Source organism: Eucyclogobius newberryi, unplaced genomic scaffold (assembly GCF_026437365.1).
Source record: "Eucyclogobius newberryi isolate DKJ021-1_F unplaced genomic scaffold, fEucNew1.0.hap1 SCAF_7, whole genome shotgun sequence".
NCBI lineage: Eukaryota > Metazoa > Chordata > Actinopteri > Gobiiformes > Gobiidae > Eucyclogobius > Eucyclogobius newberryi.
The window spans coordinates 9,024,443-9,039,577 of NW_027316389.1; the positions used below are offsets into that span (position 1 = coordinate 9,024,443).

The 15,135-nt window shown below is 43.6% G+C and overlaps 2 protein-coding genes across 4 annotated transcripts in view; both read left to right on the top strand.

Annotated features, from left to right (window-relative positions):
• znf423 (zinc finger protein 423) overlaps positions 1 to 4,217 on the top strand; it is a 126,422-nt gene extending 122,205 nt beyond the window's left edge. For all 3 annotated transcript variants that reach the window (XM_072434407.1, XM_072434409.1, XM_072434408.1), the window contains one exon: positions 3,331 to 4,217. In XM_072434407.1, the coding sequence (XP_072290508.1) occupies positions 3,331 to 3,360 (30 nt within the window). In that variant the 3' untranslated portion in view covers positions 3,361 to 4,217. The remainder of the gene's footprint in view (positions 1 to 3,330) is intronic.
• Positions 4,218 to 4,829: 612 nt separating this feature from the next.
• The window catches only part of LOC140348858 (plasmanylethanolamine desaturase 1), a 39,997-nt gene continuing 29,691 nt past the window's right edge, over positions 4,830 to 15,135 (top strand). The window contains exon 1 of the mRNA XM_072434973.1: positions 4,830 to 5,138. Within this exon, the coding sequence (XP_072291074.1) occupies positions 4,979 to 5,138 (160 nt within the window). The 5' untranslated portion in view covers positions 4,830 to 4,978. The remainder of the gene's footprint in view (positions 5,139 to 15,135) is intronic.

Consider the following 15,135-nt stretch of genomic DNA (forward strand, 5'->3'; position numbering starts at 1 on the left):
TGGCGGTCAAGTCAAGTGCAATGTGATGTCTGAGTCATAGTGATGCATTTATATCTTATACATTTCAGAGCCATAACAATCACAAATTAATGTTAGAATTGGACAATAAAGAAATACATGTTTTCAATTGCATTCATGATAATTCCCTGGAAATTGATTAGAACTAGTACCTGCCAACCCTTAACCCAGCTATTTAACCTGAATCTGAACTTTATATCATGATTTTGATCTGATCTAAGTATTTACCGTGTGTCCTGGGGATTAGATCTTTGTCCCAATAAAGGAGTAAGGTCCCTGTGTTTAAACATATTTTTGTTCCCACAATGTGATAAATACTCGCCACCACAGGCTTTTCTATTTATTCCGGTTAATTAAGTAAAAAGCAAACTTAATATCCAAATACTGAATGGTAGAGGTGGGCGATCTGGACATAAGTGAATATCTTCGTATTTTTTATGTTCAAACATGTCTTTAAATATATTAATTGAGGTTTAATTACCAGAAAACTCAGATTTTCTTTTTAATTTTTATTTTATTCAAAACAACATCACCATTTTGATATATTGCCCACCACTTTCCACATCTTTAACAAGCCGTCATCTTATATTTCAAAACTTTTTACATCACTTTTTACACGTCAACAGCCATGTGAGCGGCAGCAGTGGTGGAAGAATGGCGGGTTTTCTTTCATAATGGGGTCAGCACTCCCCAACGACCGCGGTCTTTCCACTCTGGAGGCTCAAACTCACACACACAGGCACACTCACACACACACACACACGTTCCACTGGCCATGTTCTCTTCTGTGGGTTTAGCCCTGTTTGGTTTGTGTTGAGTCCTTGGCCTTTCCCTTGGACTCTCTGGCCCGGACTGTGAATCCAAGTGACAAACCCGCACTCTCAGACCGGATCAGCCAAACATGGGCCGCACGATAAGGGCCACAGAATGACAAATAAGTATTTATCGAGCCCAAAGCACGTATAATCCCCTCCCTGCTCTGCGTTCATCCCCTCCTTTTTTTTATTCCACTATCCGCTGTTGTTTTTTTGTCCTGTTTTCCCCTCCATATTCCATAGTGGGGCCTATCTGAGAGAGAGAGGGTGATTAATCTGAGAAAGCTGCTTTTAGTGGCGGCGAGGGGCACGGGGGCATTGGGAATTTTGAGGACAAAGCTTGTCTGTTGGGACGATCCAGTCATCCCCACTCTGATACATTCCCTAATCTTCGACATCGTCTGAAACGGACCATTCAGATTATCCTGAGCTTCCACATGGACCGACTGGAGAAATGTGCTGATTGCGATGTTTCCCCCACCACTGACATCTATTCAATTTTTTCATTTTGGAAACAAATTTAAGTTATAATTACGACATTATAGATTGTTTATGGATTTAATACATCTGTTTAGTAGCCTTGACTCATTATGGCGTGAGGCGGACAGAGTTGCATCACTAAAACTAACTTCAAGAACGAGTATAGCTGTAGCAAAGAGTATGCATGAAAAAATGACTCCAAGTACTACATTTTATTAGATTTAATTAGATCAGCCTTTTATACCAAACAAATCCAAAACGATTATGTTAAATTGCAATCCGCATTCTTTGAGCTCTGACCAATCAGAGCGTGCGATGTTGTGCGGTCAAGTGTGTTCGTCGGTGTAGAAAGGAGCAGAGAGACCGCCACGGGTTGGGACGACTATTATTCTCAGTAATTTATGATTTTACAAATTATGATTGGATTATTTGTCTTGAAATATATTCAAGTAGTGAGAGCGTGGCATGTGTCACAAGATAACAGACTGGCTGTGTTTTCAGCGTCTGCATTCATGTGATCTGAGATATTTACAGAACAGTGTTTTTCTGCCAAAAAAATATTGTTTGTTATAACTTTCAAAGCAATTGAAATAATGTTCAATATTTGAACATTTTATAACAAGTCCAACTTTATTGTAAGTATAAGTTAAAGTGATAAAGTGCAGCTGGAGGGTTCGGGGCGAGCGCACTGCAGCACACGTCACATAGTTAACTCCACTTTATAAAACCACCATCAATTCATTTCATAATGTTCACTTATTCTTAAGTGGATATTTCTAGTGACACTGAGTAAAATTAGCAATTTTGTGAGCACTAAAACCAGAACTTTAGATGCCCCCGTTTCACTGTACAGTCATCGCTTCTATGAAAAATGTTTTATTAACAATTATTGACGTTGTGTGTCCTGAAAGTACAATATTTATATATAATCACTTTAATTTCAGCTTTTGATATGAATGATAAAGATGTGACCCCACTTACCCCACTATGGGGCAGGTTGTCACAGCTCTGTGTTTGAACTTTGTAACTCTGGAGAACAAGATGGAATGAAATGACCTGTTGGGACACAGTGGGACAACATGCCTATGTTTCCCCTGCAAGTCATTCCATAAAGTACAATTACCCTCAAAATCGACTTATTTACACTAACGTGATTCTTTTTAATCTGTTGTTTTCCACCCCTGCATATTGGCACGATGAAGCTTTTGTACAATCGCTCATAAAACATTTGAATAGGGCACAACCTCCATAAGTCGGAGCCTTGAAAGAACCTGGTCCTGTTGAGCAGCAGCCTGGAGTCAACCACACTAAGTCTGTCTGTGCTTCTTTATTCCTGCATACTAATGTTCCTTTAGTTCATACCTAGAGAGATTGTATTATCAGTCTCCTTTGAGCTCCATACCACTGCTGTTTTGAATGTTAATTTATATAAAAAAGTGTTTTTGCATTGTGATTATGTATTTATGTGAAGTGCATTGATGCCTTCAGAGAGCATGAGTGTATGTGTCTCTGAGGTATGGAGACTGTCTGCAAAATATTAATCGCAATACAAAAAACACATGGGTTTCACACGTCTGGATAAACAAAAAGGCTTTGGTTTCTCCACAATGTACAAATACTATGAGATAAGTGCAGTCAAATGTTGTGGTCATTGTGTGAATCTTCAGGTCAGAACATGACCTCAGAGCCTGAACGTTCTGGCCCTTTGTCGTCTCTGATCAAGCACATTTGTCCGCTGTGTCCCGCTACATTTCCAAGTGCACCTTATGTTCCAACAACAATGCCACATTTAACTCCACATGGAGCATAGTGTCTGTTCATCCTGTTTGGTGTCTGCCTCCTCCTCCTCTCTTCTCCTCTCTTCTTCGTCAGTGTGTTGTGTGTAAAGTGAACAGGCCTGGCAGTTCTGTGGGAGGCAGTTGTGTTTCACTTCTGTTCTGTTCTATTATTGGGTGGGGGGCGAGTGGAAAGCCCATTATTGTTCTCCTCATGTGTTCTCCCTGTCTGTCTCCTGCAGAACCACACGCTGAGTCAGCACGCGCAGTGAGACCGTGGCCTGGCAGGATCTCTCGGCTCAGCCCGGGGCCCCCGACCTGCGGCCGGCAGGGGACCCCCATCTCCACATCACAGCCAATCAAAGTGTCATTTGCTACTCACATGTAAAACTGTAACGATCGCACCACTGGGTGCGGCTATTAGGAGCAGCAGGGAAAGGAATATTAATGGGATATGCTATTAAATAAAGAAAAAGCTAGAGTGGGTGAGCAAACCAGTGCAAGCTCGATAAAAGAGCATGAAAGGAGTCAAAAAGGTATTGTACGTGCAGTATTTTTTATTGTCCCACCACCTCAGCCCTTGCCATTACCCTCTCCCCCTCCCAGGTTATCTCTTTTATTTTGTTATCAAATGTAAAATGTAAAAAAGCAGAAGAACACTTTTTTGAGAATTTCTTTTACATTGTAGAGGCTTTTCTTTTGTTTTTCTGTTGCTTCTTCTATTCGACCTCATAGACTTTCTTTTCTCCACATTTACCTTTGTTTAAATTTGATACATTTCTTTGTAAGTAGGTACTTGTGCTGTGTTGTGATCGTTTGCCACTTGTATGCTTCAGTTATTTTTTTTTCCCTAAAACTCCTTTTTATGATTACTATATATATTTTTCCTTTTTGTAATTACTATGAAAAAATAAATCAAACAAAATAAAGAGCAGAAAATCGTACAGATGTTTCATTTTTGGATTGGGTTTTCCAGTCTCTATGGGACCTATACTGATTATTGTAAAAATGAATATCTTCCGTTTTCAATGCGTCTGGTCAATGACTGCTTTTTAAATGTGACTTAACCAGATTGCAATAATCTAGTCCAGATGAAAGATTACACGAATAAATACTTGACAAAACAAAAGCTTGGTGTGTGCATTTCTTTGAGACTTAATAATACTGTTTTATTGATGGCCTTTCTTAGTTAATGCAATCGTGTCCTTACAAAACATGAGGCCATATGAATAATGTTTGGTCTTTAAATAAGTATTGCATATTATGCTGGTATGACGTATGGTATTTCACATATAATTATGGATCTATGAGTTTCATAAAAGGAGCATTAACACAATTTAATTTATGTTCCATGAAACTTTGTAAACCTTCCTAATCCTATCACCTGTATTACACTGTATATATATATATATATATATATATATATATATATATATATATATATATATATATATATTACACTGTATATACTCATATGGTCCTGGTTTATTCTCAAATGGCGCATGTTTGGATTTGCATGGCACTGATTCATTTTAAGAAGCTGTTTCATCCACCTGAAGGTCGTTTGCGCACAATCCAACCATCGTAAAGATGAAATAATGTTAAAGAATATAACAGTATATTATTGTTGGCAGTAATGACGCTGGACGTGGAATGACGGCGCGGCAGGTGTCGCTTTAGCCGTAAATAGGTCTGTGTGTCAGCAGCGCTCTGAGTTCCGAGTGCATCGTAGCATCATCTGGTCCTCGGTCCTTCCTCCGCTGATCACACGTCCTCTACCGGCCAGGACACGCACCGAGCCCCGCATCGCATCCCGCCTCATGCATCATTGATGTGCAGCGGCTGAAGCCAAAGCGGGCGCAGCGGGCGCAGCGCGCGGCGGAGCGACTCATGGCGGCGTCGCTTCTCTCCGAGACCGACATCAGGCACCGGTCCATGGCGGAGGAGGATCCGAACGGCAACGAGCACGGGGCGGCTGCGCGCAGCGCGGCTCCTCGGTGGGGTCCACAGCACGCGGGGGCCCGGCAGCTCGCGACACTGTACTCGCCCGGTAAGCGCAGTGTTAACTAACCAGCAGCGCGCGTGTGTCCGGTGGGTACAGCGCGCGTGTGTCCGGCGGGTACAGCGCGTCTGTGTCCAGCGGGTACGGCGCGCGTGTGTCCGGTGGGTACAACGCGCGTGTGTCCGGCGGGTACAGCGCGCGTATGTCCAGCGGGTACAGCGCGCGTGTGTCCGGTGGGTACAGCGCGCGTGTGTCCGGTGGGTACAGCGCGCGTGTGTCCGGCGGGTACAGCGCGCGTGTGTCCGGCGGGTACAACGCGCGTGTGTCCGGCGGGTACAGCGCGCGTGTGTCCGGCGGGTACAGCGCGCGTGTGTCCGGCGGGTACAGCGCGCGTGTGTCCGGCGGGTACAGCGCGCGTGTGTCCGGCGGGTACAGCGCGCGTATGTCCGGCGGGTACAACGCGCGTGTGTCCGGCGGGTACAGCGCGCGTGTGTCCGGCGGGTACAGCGCGCGTGTGTCCGGCGGGTACAGCGCGCGTGTGTCCGGCGGGTACAGCGCGTGTGTCCGGAGGGTACAGCGCGCGTGTGTGTGTCCGGCAGGTACAGCGCGTGTGTCCGGCGGGTACAGCGCGTGTGTCCGGAGGGTACAGCGCGCGTGTGTCCGGAGGGTACAGCGCGCGTGTGTCCGGCAGGTACAGCGCGCGTGTGTCCGGCGGGTACAGCGCGCGTGTGTCCGGCGGGTACAGCGCGCGTGTGTGTGTCCGGCAGGTACAGCGCGTCTGTGTCCACCGGGTACAGCGCGCCTGTGTCCGGCGAGTACAGCGCGCGTGTGTGTGTCCGGCAGGTACAGCGCACGTGTGTCCATGTGCCATCCAGACCACAGAGCAGAGACGTGCGCTGCAGGTGGCTTGTGCTGCAATAGTTTACAAGAGTTAAGAAGCGACGTAAGGTCAGATATTGTGTCATAGTAATAGCTGGACTTTCTCCTGGTCATTCTCCTGGTCATTCTCCTGGTCATTCTCCTGGTCATTCTCCTAATCATTCACCTGATCATTCTCCTGGTCATTCTCCTGGTCATTCTCCTGGTCATTCTCCTGGTCATTCTCCTGATCATTCACCTGGTCATTCTCCTGATCATTCACCTGATCATTCTCCTGGTCATTCTCCTGGTCATTCTCCTGGTCATTCTCCTGGTCATTCTCCTGATCATTCACCTGGTCATTCTCCTGATCATTCACCTGATCATTCTCCTGGTCATTCTCCTGGTCATTCTCCTGGTCATTCACCTGATCATTCTCCTGGTCATTCTCCTGGTCATTCTCCTGGTCATTCTGATCGCGGCTGAGCTCGTCCTGAAGGTTAAAGTTCATCAGGATTTTATCTCCTCCACTTTCTTTTCCATAGCTCCACGTTAGTTCCACATTTGCACAGTTCCATTCAACATTTTCGGCTGTAGCTTTTTTTCTGCGCGGTAAACACTTGTTTTGGTTTGTTCCCCAAAACTGTTGCCATGAGTAACCTTTCTGATGAAAGGCTTTCCAAGTCCAAAATGTCCAAATTTCAGCCCTGAATTTGCCTCTCGGGTTCAGGCCGTAACAAAACAGCAAATATCAACCAGGGAGTAATGTTTGAATATCTTTGCTAAGTAAAAACTTTTGAAACACAAATACATTGGCAGTGGTTCCAAATGTCGAACAAATCCACAACAGGCTTTTTCCTCATAAACCCGGTCATATTCACTGCATTGAACAGTTAGTTTCATTCCTTTTTTCTTAAACATGGTCTGAATGTTTCAGCGTGTCAGTCATTTGAGACTCACTGACTCACACTTCTGGGTCAGACCTGTGTGACCGGTGAGTGGACCGTGCACACCACCATCTGCCCCTTTGCACTTCACTGAACATCTTTAATTGCCTCTGGACACGTCATGTTGTTCACACATCCAGAAATATGGACGACGTCGCAATAAAAATTGGCACGAAAACTAATTATGAGGTTTAAACAGTATTACTCATTGCTCATGGTTGTTGTTGTTGTTGTTGCCGTGCGTTTACCTGACGACCAAACGCCACTGAGGCCTGTGTCTAGAACAAGGGTGGGCAAACTACGGCCCGCGGGCTACATACGGCCCGTTTGTCTTTATAATCCGGACCGCCAAAGATGCCAAGTAATACTTTTTACAAATTATTATTATTATTTTTATCTTTTTACCCTTAGGCATTCATTTTATGTAATCCTTAATAGAGATGACATGAAATTAATTAAATAATATATTCAATAGCCTATATTTGACAGAAAAGTGATATTTGATTTTTTTAATTAATTTTTTTCCACACCAATGATCTCAGGCCGGCCCTCCGCTACTTGCCTGGATTCGAATATGGCCCTCGGAGGAACATAATTGTATGTATTACTTAAAGACGCAATGGACGATTTTTCGGCGATTTGAGCACTCAGGCGGAAGTGCGCATGCCACTCCCCCGTGCGGACTGATACAACACACACATGTGTTTGTTTATTAGCGCAACGGATCACATCGCATCTCTCGTCTCCCGTAGATTTCCATCTCTTCTGCGTCAGCTCGAACTGTCTTTCTCCGTCTTCATTTTGTCCCGTACACTGAGGGAACTATATTATGATAGATCAATGCGCTTAGACACGCGGAAACGTGGGGACGAGCCACACGCGGCTGCAGGTGAGCGGTGGGTGCGTTTTATGATTGACACGTGGCAGGACTAATCGGCCGTCCACGCCACGAGGAAATAAGACTCAGATTTGGGCCAAAAAAAATCGTTCATTCAACCTTTAAATACGTACTTATTTTTAGCCTCATCACCTTCTCCGTTAATGTAATCGGGACGTTGTTATTATTGGGCCCCGTCTCATTAGAGGAAAGGTTCTGTTTCTGTCACATGTCTGTGTTTAATCCTCTGCTTCATCACGCGCCGCTAACATGAATATGTAACTGCAGCATGAATGAGAAAGTTGAATATGTTTAAGTGTAAAAAAAGAAGATTGTGTGATAGTTCTACTCTACTCCGGTCGTCGCAAAATGGCCCAAAATCGTTTCGCAGTGACTCGGGGACAATGATTAAACTTAATAATCGTCGTGCAACCAAGATGAGCTGCGATTGGTGTCAAGCATGTCTGATATTTTGTAAGCTTCGTTGCAGAATGGACCCTCTTTTTCACTGCGTCGACGCCCGTTTCTGTCCAAAAATGGGACCGACTGAAAACGCTATTGCTCGAAAGTTTATTTGAGTTCAATTCAAAACAATTCAAATCAATTCAAAGTGCTTTACAGAACAAGAAAAGGTTCAAAACGACACGTGCGCTCATGTAAAGCTCGTGCGTTCCAATAGATAGTGCCATAATTATAGCAGAGAACATTGATCGTGGTCGAGTGGAGAGCCATAACTGCTGTGTGGGCTCAAATCTGGCTCTTGACAGTTTACTTCATGTCATTCCCCAGTCTCATCCTCATTTCACACTGTACTGTCTCTCAAATAAAGTCTACGGGTCAAAAGATACTTCAAAAATATATAATAAAAAGGAACTTGAATAGAATAATTTAAGAGGCCAATTTATGCGCACTATAGACTAATGAGTGGGCCATTTGGTTCAAAATAATGATATATTTGTTCAAATCTGGGTCCAACAGTTTGCTGCATGTCTTTCTCTCTCTTATCCCCATTTCATGCTACACTGTCCTGTTAAGTAAAGCCAAAGGAATGTTGAATCACTTTTGTTTGGAAAATTACATCACATGGTCCGTTTTTATATCTGGTCGTTTTTAAGCACGTTTAATAGTTTATACGTGATAGAAGACATGTTTGGTGTTCTAATTTTCTATGTCTCTAAAACAACAATTGCGATGTCCATTTTCTGCACACATCTCTACAGAAGGACTGTCCTAAAGCGTTACCACGTCTCATCGCTCAGTGTTTCAGAGTCAAATGTCCAGCGTTTGAATATTGTTTAACGTACAGAGCAGATGTCATAAGAGGATAAGAAGGTGTTTACAGAGCCACAGACCGACTGAGCTAAAGCTGTCACTTAGTGAAGGAAGTGTCAGAATGCTGCTGTTGTGACTGAGAAGAGGATCACACATGCATTTGGACTCTTCATCCTGTTTCACTAGTGTCCACAGGGCTCTGAGCACGGAGGCTGTTAAAGCTGCCCTCAGGCTGAGCAGGCCAGCGCCCTTCTTTACCTCAGACACAACTTCTACTGTGAAGTTTTGAATGTTTAACCAGAAAAATGTACCAGAAAAGTCTATACAGCATTCATGAAAAACTACTTCTGGTATTGTCCGGGAGAAGAAGGGAGAAAGACTGTGAACGCTGTCGGAAATATCAACAAGAAATTAATGAGCTGAAAACACGGGTATTTGTTTTGGAATCTGAAAAAGTTCTTCACGATACCATTCCTGTGTCAACCGACGGTAAGAAGAGCACACTTTTTACAAGAAAAACTGCTACTTTCAACCTAAACCGCAGTGACTCTGTGTCGTTTCCGAAACTGTCTAAAAACCAGAAAGACCAGGCTGTTTCTTGGAACAAACTTGGAGCAAAGCCTAAACGATACAAAGATAACGTGAAGTCACCTAAAATACAGCTCACCAACAGATTTTTACCACTTTCAGAGATGGAATTAAATGAAAAAAGGAAAGATGACGTGGCCAAAATACAGCGAGGAGGATCTGTGCCGGGAGCCAAGGTCACGAAGATTGTTTTAGTTGGGGACGGCGCGATAAGTCACGTGACGCATGAAAAGATAAACACACATTCTTTTCCAAGCGCCACTGTTTCTGAGATAACGTCACTCCTTCCAAATATTATGGCTAAGCATGGAGGAGCTAAACAGCTGATTGTGCACGTGGGTGCAGTGGACATGCGGCGGGAACAGACTGAAGTTTTGAAAAAATACTTCTTGAAGTTATTCGACGTGCTTGATAAAATGGAAATCAAAACATTCATAAGTGGACCTCTTCCAAACATCGACAGGAGGATAAACAAGTTTAGCCGGCTTCTTCAGCTGAACACATGGCTGTCCAAAGAGTGTTCCCCGAGAGGACTACACTACATTGAGAACTTCTATCTATTCTGGAAACGAGAGGACCTGTTTAAGAGAAATGGCCCCCACCTATGCAGAGGTGGAGTGAGGGTGCTGACTGAGAACCTGCTCCACGCTCTGAGGCATTGGACTGGGCCTGGACAGGGTCCTGAGCAGATAGTTAGAGAAGAGAGGAATGAGAGAAGAATTCCTGCTCCATCAGCCAGAGACCGAGCCAATGTTTCAACATCAAAAGCACCACAACCTCAGCCTCCACCAAAGGATTCATCAGCAGCTGCTCCACCACCACCAGCAAAGGATTCAGCTCCAGCTGCTCCGCATTCACCTCCACTGCCTCCAGCAAAGGAACAATCTTCAAAGGCCTTGGACCCATCTGTGACAAGCCCAACAACATCCCTGTCATCGCCCCTGCAACATCTACTCCCACTAAAGATTCATCATTCTCCTTCTCATCTCCACTCTCACCCATGGGCCTTCCCAGCCATTTTGAAAGTCTGATCAAATCAGGCATTAAGATGGCTCCACTCACGCCCAATATAGCAAGGGCTATGTCTTCCCTGCACAAGCCGACTACACCAACAAAAGCCCCACCACCCATCCCCCCTCGCCTCTCACCTGGTCCCAAACTCTCCTTGGCTACAAAAGCCTCACCACCCATCCAACCTCGCCTTTCACCTGGTATCTCCCATAGCTAGGATGCACTGGGTCTCAGCGTTGCCGGGACTTATTGTCACATTAAAAATCAAACCAACCCGGGGCCCTATGTAAAAAGAGCCCCCCCCTAGTGCTATTTCTGTAGTCACATCATCACAGAGATGGAAAAACAAAATGCGAGTCAGGCCCAATCTGAGAAATGTGATTCATATTCCCTGTGAAAAGATAAAGCCCAGTCTCACTGAAACTAGTCTGAAACTTGCTGTGCTAAATGTCAGATCCTTATGTAACAAATCTCTCTTAATTAATAATTTTATTTCTTCTTATAATCTTGATTTTATGTTTTTAACTGAAACATGGCTTGACAAAAACACAGGAAATGTAGTTCTGATAGAATCTGCTCCACCCAACTTTAAGTTTGAATCTGAAACACAAGAAAACAAAAAAGGGGGTGGAGTCTGTGCTGTCTTTAGAGATGAAATAATTACCCGCAGGTTGTCTTTTGGGGTGTTTTCATCATTTGATTATGTATCCTTTAAAATGGAGCTAAAACGGTCTCCATCCATTCTCTTCATTGTTTTATACAAGCCTCCCCAGCACTGCCAACGTTTTATTGATGATTTTACTGAGATGCTTTCAGTCATATGCACAGACTTTGATGGTTTGGTCATTACAGGTGATTTCAATGTGCATGTTGATAATATTTGTGACAGAAACGCTAAAGAGCTTGATGCTGTCCTTGAAACCTTCAGTCTTACTCAGCATGTGAGAGGCCCCACCCACAGCAAAGGACACACTCTAGATCTCATAATTACAAAGGGGGTAAATATTTCAAATGTTAATGTGATCGATGCTGCTCTGTCTGATCATTTCTGTGTCTTCTTTGACCTGTCTGTTTCTCCCAAACCTCGGGTTGGTCCTGCAGTTGTTCAGAGGAGACACATATGTGATGGCACAGGTGCACTGTTTATGGAAATGATAAACTTTGAAAATGTCTCATGTTCTAATGTAAATGATTTGTTGAACTCTGTTACATCTAGTGTTTTGAATGTTCTGGACACCATCGCCCCCATAAAGGCTAAAATGGTTAAAAATAAGCAGAAGGCGCCGTGGAGAAATGATGATTCGGTCAGGGCACTGAAAAGGGAGTGCCGCAGGGCTGAACGGAAATGGCGCAAGTCAAAGCTCCAGGTTAAAAAAGAGATTTACAAAGAAAAGCTGAACATGTACAACCTAATCTTATGTAGAACTAGGGAAAGATATTTTTCTGAAATAATTGGAAGCTGCAGTAACAACTCGCGTGTCCTGTTTGCCACAGTAAACAGATTAACAAACCCTCCAGCTCAGCTGCCGTTAGAACTCATTTCCACATCCAAGTGTAATGAGTTTGCAATATTCTTTAATGACAAAGTTCAGGGCATTAAAAATGCTATAAATCCCACAATGCAAAAAATTACCCTAAAACCACCAAGACACTTAGAGCTAACTCACTTTGCACCAGTAACTGACAAAACTGTCCATGAGATCATCACCAGTCTGAGTTCATCTACATGCTGCCTTGATGTGTTACCCACCAAATTTCTAAAGTCTGTGCTGAACAGTTTGTTAGCACCATTCACTCACATAGTTAACATGTCGCTTCAATCTGGAACATTCCCAATGTCTTTGAAAACTGCGGTCATAAAGCCTCTCCTAAAGAAGAGCAGTCTTGATGCCGCAGTACATTCATTACCGGCCCATACAGTCATTACCGGCCCATCTCTAATCTACCATTTTGGGGCAAAGTCCTTGAAAAGGTTGTTTACCAACAGCTCACAGATTTCCTCTTAATAAACAACTCATTTGATGTTTTTCAGTCAGGTTTTAGACCTCATCACAGCACTGAGACTGCTCTTGTCAAGGTGACAAATGACATCCGCCTGAACACTGACACGGGCAAAGCCTCAGTCTTAATTCTGTTAGATCTGAGTGCTGCTTTTGACACTGTCGATCATGGGATCCTCTTACAGAGACTAGAGGACTGGGTGGGCATCACTGGCACTGCCCTAAACTGGTTAAGGTCCTATCTGGAAGACAGGAAGTACTTTGTTGAAATTGGTAGCTGTGTCTCAGACCACATGACCCTGACCTGTGGAGTGCCCCAAGGGTCAGTCCTGGGTCCCCTTCTGTTCAACCTCTACATGCTGCCGTTGGGTCAGTTGATACGCAGTGAAAATGTGTCCTATCACAATTATGCAGACGACACTCAGATCTATGTTTCACTATCGGCAGGTGACTATGGACCAGTAGATTCACTCTGTCACTGCATCCAACAGATCAGTGTGTGGATGCAAAACAACTTTCTCCAGCTGAACTCAGACAAGACTGAAATAATCGTTTTTGGCCCACAGAAACAAAGAGAAAGTGTTAGCGGTCACCTCCAGAGTCTCGCTCTAAAACCTACAAACCAAATTAGAAATCTGGGGGTAATAATGGACTCAGACTTGAACTTTAATAGCCACGTCAAATCAATAACATCAGCAGCTTTTTACCATCTAAAAAACATTGCCAAAATCAAAAATATAGTGTCAAAACCAGATTTAGAGAGACTTATCCACGCGTTTGTCTCCAGTAGATTAGACTACTGTAACGGCCTGCTCACTGGTCTCTCCAAACGAGCTGTAAAACAGCTGCAGTACATCCAGAACGCTGCTGCTCGGGTCCTGACTAGAACCAGGAAGTCTGATCACATTAGTCCTGTTCTCAGGTCTCTGCAATGGCTCCCTGTGGCTCAGAGAATAGACTTTAAAGCAGCTCTGCTTGTGTACAAGTCTCTCCATGGCCTAGCACCAAAGTACATCTTGGATATGTTAGTGCCATGTGAACCATCTCGGACTCTGAGGACCTCAGGGACCGGCCTCCTGCTGGTGCCCAGAGTCAGGACAAAACATGGGGAATCTGCGTTTCAGTTTTATGCAGCTAAAATCTGGAACAGTCTTCCTGAAGATGTGAGACAGGCTTCTACTCTGACAATGTTCAAATCTAAGCTAAAAACAGTTTTGTTTAGCTGCGCATATGACTGAAAGGATTTTTTCTTTGCACTCTTCTCTTTTGTTTGTGATTTTATTAGTTTAGAAAATCAGTTGGATTGATAATTTTTAATTTAGTTAATTTTATTGTATTTCTGTAATTTCTTTGTGATTTGAATGCATTTTTCCTGCTGTGTGAAGCACTTTGAATTGCCTTGTGTATGAAATGTGCTCTACAAATAAACTTGCCTTGCCTTGCCTTGCCTATTTGGCATTAGTATTTCATGTTTTTTTTTTTTTTTTTTTTTCATTGAACGTAATACAAAAAGGTAAAAGTACTTCTGTCCTGAAACACGCCCAGATAGTTCTGTGTTACGTTAGCGTTTTATTTACCAAGTTAAAAATACATTCAATATTTCATTATTGTGGATCCCCATAAGTTATGACCCTATCAATAACTACTTTTCAAGGGACACTTGATAACAGAAATAATGACAGGTCCTTCATCATAGGCTTACTCCGAGCTGTACGATTCCTCCATGTTTGAGTGACGTCTCTCACAGCCTTAATGCGTGGCAGATAAACGGTCCTACACTGTAGTATTGGTCAGCTCGGTCATTTCTTTTATCCTTGTTTTACTTTCCGTCCGGGCGTGAGTGAGTGCCGGCGATGCATCGATCAGTCTCCAATGGCTTGAGCTGAATGCAAACGCCATCGTAAGTTCAAACGGGGGCCCCTGCTCCTTCAAACTCTTCATCCAGGACTGAGTTTTACCACATGCAAAGTGCTCGAGTCCGTGTGCTGCGCTGCAGGTGACTCGCTTCCTGTGAGTGAAGGACATACGCTCTATGAAGTGCTAAGACTTTACACTGTTTTGGACCGGATCGTGTAGCATGGAATGGGGATGAGAGAGGGAAGGACTTTCAGCAAATTGTTGGAGCCAGAATCAAACTCACAAAGGATTCTCTTCCATTGAATCCATTTCACAACATTTGTGCTTTGGATGAGCTCCAGCGGCGGTGCAGTGTATTTGCTTATCTACTAAGATAACTAGCATTTAGTCACTTAATTTTTATTAGACAATTTTTTTTTTAATTGGATCATAAAGATTAGTATGGCATACAAATCATAATTGAATCTGTATGTATGTGAATCTGTATGCTGACAAAATGTATGATTCATGTCAGCAAAATTGTTAAATTGAATGAATAGAAATGAAAGTTTTGTGATTTCTGTCATGTCTTTGTGATTCTAATCCATTGTTCTCTGTCGTGTGAAGCACTTTGAATTGCCTCGTGTACGAATTGC